The sequence below is a fragment of the Polistes fuscatus genome, unplaced genomic scaffold, assembly GCF_010416935.1.
Source record: "Polistes fuscatus isolate 324 unplaced genomic scaffold, CU_Pfus_HIC Scaffold25, whole genome shotgun sequence".
Classification (NCBI taxonomy): Eukaryota; Metazoa; Arthropoda; class Insecta; order Hymenoptera; family Vespidae; genus Polistes; species Polistes fuscatus.
This window is the reverse complement of record NW_025113102.1, coordinates 430,666-433,746: the sequence shown is the minus strand read 5'-3', so window position 1 is coordinate 433,746 and position 3,081 is coordinate 430,666. Positions and strand designations below refer to the sequence as shown.

At 22.7% G+C, this 3,081-nt stretch overlaps 1 protein-coding gene across 1 annotated transcript in view; it reads left to right on the top strand.

Moving 5' to 3' along the window:
* Window positions 1-397: 397 nt before the first annotated feature.
* Window positions 398-3,081, top strand: part of LOC122518626 (progestin and adipoQ receptor family member 3) — a gene marked incomplete at its 3' end in the record, with an annotated part of 5,122 nt that continues 2,438 nt past the window's right edge. Inside the window, exon 1 of the mRNA XM_043637674.1 lies at window positions 398-601. Coding sequence (XP_043493609.1) covers window positions 425-601 — 177 coding nt within the window. The remainder of the gene's footprint in view (window positions 602-3,081) is intronic.

Below are 3,081 nucleotides of genomic sequence, written 5' to 3'. Positions count from 1 at the left end.
TTAAAGAATAAGAAGAAGAAATTATAAATTATATATTTTATGTAATTTTATGATTATTTTTTATTTTTATTATTATTTCTTATAGTTTTTATTCTTTTGAATTATATATATTATTATTTTATATATTAAATTATAAATTAAAGAAGAATAAGAAGACAAAATTATAAATTATATATTTTATATAATTTTATGATTATTTTTTATTTTTATTATTATTTCTTATAGTTTTTATTCTTTTGAATTATAATATTATTATTTTATATATTAAATTATAAATTAAATTATATTTAAATTATAAATTAAAGAAAAACAAGAAGAAGAAGAAATTATAAATTATATAATTTATGTAATTTTATGATTATTTTTTATTTTTATTATTATTTGTGTAATCGTGCAAAAAATTAACAAATTATTAGAAAATAAAATGATTATTTGTATCGTGCAGAGTAATAAACAAAAATCGGCCAATCCGATGATGAAACTACTGGCAGGTGTGGAGAAGGTGAACGATTCGATAGAAGACGAGTCATCTAAAGAAAAACCACATAATAATAATGAAATCGATACGATACAGGATCATCTTCAGGCTCTCGTCAGGAAGGTTAGTGCGTGCTGAATTCATAAATTAATCAATCGAAAATAACTGAATAATTTTTTTAAATCACAAATCATATATTTTCTCCTACTTTCTTTTTTCCTTCTTATTATCATATTCTTCCTCGTTCTTAAACATAAATCATCCTTTTTTTTAAACGTCGAATCGTTAAATTAAAAATAACAAAATATTCTCTTCTCTTCTCTGTTTCAACATAAACGAATCACTTATTATTATATTCTCATAATTTTGTCAAAAAATTTCAATCAACGTGAATTTTTTAAGTGATTATAATAAAATTAACAATTATTATAAAACAAATGGGTTGTCAATTACAAAAATGAAAAAAAAAATAATGAAGTTGAATTGAGCGAGTTGGCGGTGTGGGCGGGGAGGGGAGGGGGAGGAAGTAACGGAATAAAAATGATTAAAAATTTGATCATTTAATTAAATCCGAGATAATTTTGTTGAAATTATTTTTACCAATGAGTGTAAAAATAATTTTGTTCACATATTATATGAAATCGTTAAGCTTTCACGATAGTTCTTCCTCATCCTGAGTTAAAATAACGATCGCGATACGCTCCGTTTCTCAATGTCATATTGTCCGACGTCTAATTTTCCACGTTTCATGATTGCATCTTTATTTTTTCCTTTGGAGAGTACCAAATGAAAACAACTGTGATTTACGACACTGAATTGGCCCAATAAAATATTACTGAATTGACAATATTGTATATGTAAATAAAAAACGTACAATATTTTAAAGTTTATGCTAATCATTACAATTAAATAACACTTAGCAAATTTATTTCGAATAAATTTCAAGAAATATTTTGGGAATAAATTTGCTTTGATAAAAGTTATTATTTTTAAATAAAATTATTCATTTTTTTATATATTAATGTATAAGATGTAAATGTAATATGTGTTTTTTGATTTATTTTAATTAAATTATACGAAATACAAGAATAAATTTTGTTGCATAATCAGTTAGGAATAATACAGTATTGGTTTAGCTAATATAAATTAAAAAATAATATATTAAACAATTCGTAATACTTTAAAAATTCATTCTGATTAAACTATGATAAAATTATATAAAATTACTATAATTAAACTATATAAATTATTATCAAAAATAGTTTCAATATTACTTTAGTGTTATTAGAAATAGAATTTGTAAAAAGTAGAATAATTTTTTAAATGAAATATCTCTTTATTTCGATACACAAATAATATCGAAATAATTTAGAAAATTTGTCGAAAGGTGAGAAAAATCAATTTCACGCGAAACTTTGAGTGCTTCGTCATTCAATTTATTTACTTATATTAAATATAATCTATGCCTATGTGTGTATGATAAATTTACATATACCAACACATGTGTGTATTAACCCGTTGGCATAAACTTGACACACTCTGATGATAGACCGGTCCCGTTGTAACCTACTTCAATACTTTTCTATTTTGCGATATAAACATCCGTATAGACAAGATCGTATTCACCTTTCTTGGTAACCTCCTTCTCAAATTAAATTTCAAAATCTTTCCGGTGGTCCATTTTTATTTCATCTCAATAATATATTTCCAACAGAAATTGATAGAAAAAAAAACAATTGCGTTTAACAAAAACTCGTACAAATATATTAACCCGATTACAATCAGCATTTTTATTTTTATTTTTATTTTAAAACGTGTCGGTGTTTTGAAAATGTAATTTGTGTATTTAAAAAAAAGAAACAAGTAATAATAATAATTAAAAAAATGTTCAAACATTTTATTTTTATTTAATTGTTCGAACAATTTTTACCCTCGATATATAAAATTGAGATTTTAATTTCTAAACTATTTTTTCGAATACCATAATGCACGTGTCATTACTTAGAAATAATTATACGTTTATTAATGAGAAAGGGGCAAAAAAATAATATAAGCACCTATTTATTATCTCTTCAATTATTTATAAAAACTTAACGAATTCCTCATTATACGTTCTATAATGCTTATGACGTCTGAAATTGATTAGAATTACGTAAATGAAACCTTTATTCATTTCCTTTCCTATATCTCTTACAATAATAACATAAAAATGTATTATGTTCATTGGTAACGAACGTGATGAACAAAGTCCATTGTTCTTTTGAAATTTATGTTGATTTATCATTAAAATTCTTATATAATATATATAAGTATAAAAACACATAATAAAAATATAATAAATGTTTCATGACAGTGTTGAAAAATAAAATTATTTTCATATCAGTTTTAAAACTTTTTAGTATTCACACTAATATAATAATAAATAATATTCATATAATTTTATTGAGATTGGAGATACAAATTGGACGTGTTTTACCTTAGATGTCACAATTCTAATATAAGATTAGATATGAGACAATATATTATAGTAAAATCAGTCACGAGTTAACCCACGTGGCAGAAAACGTGTTAACATTGACATAATCATATATATATATAATATA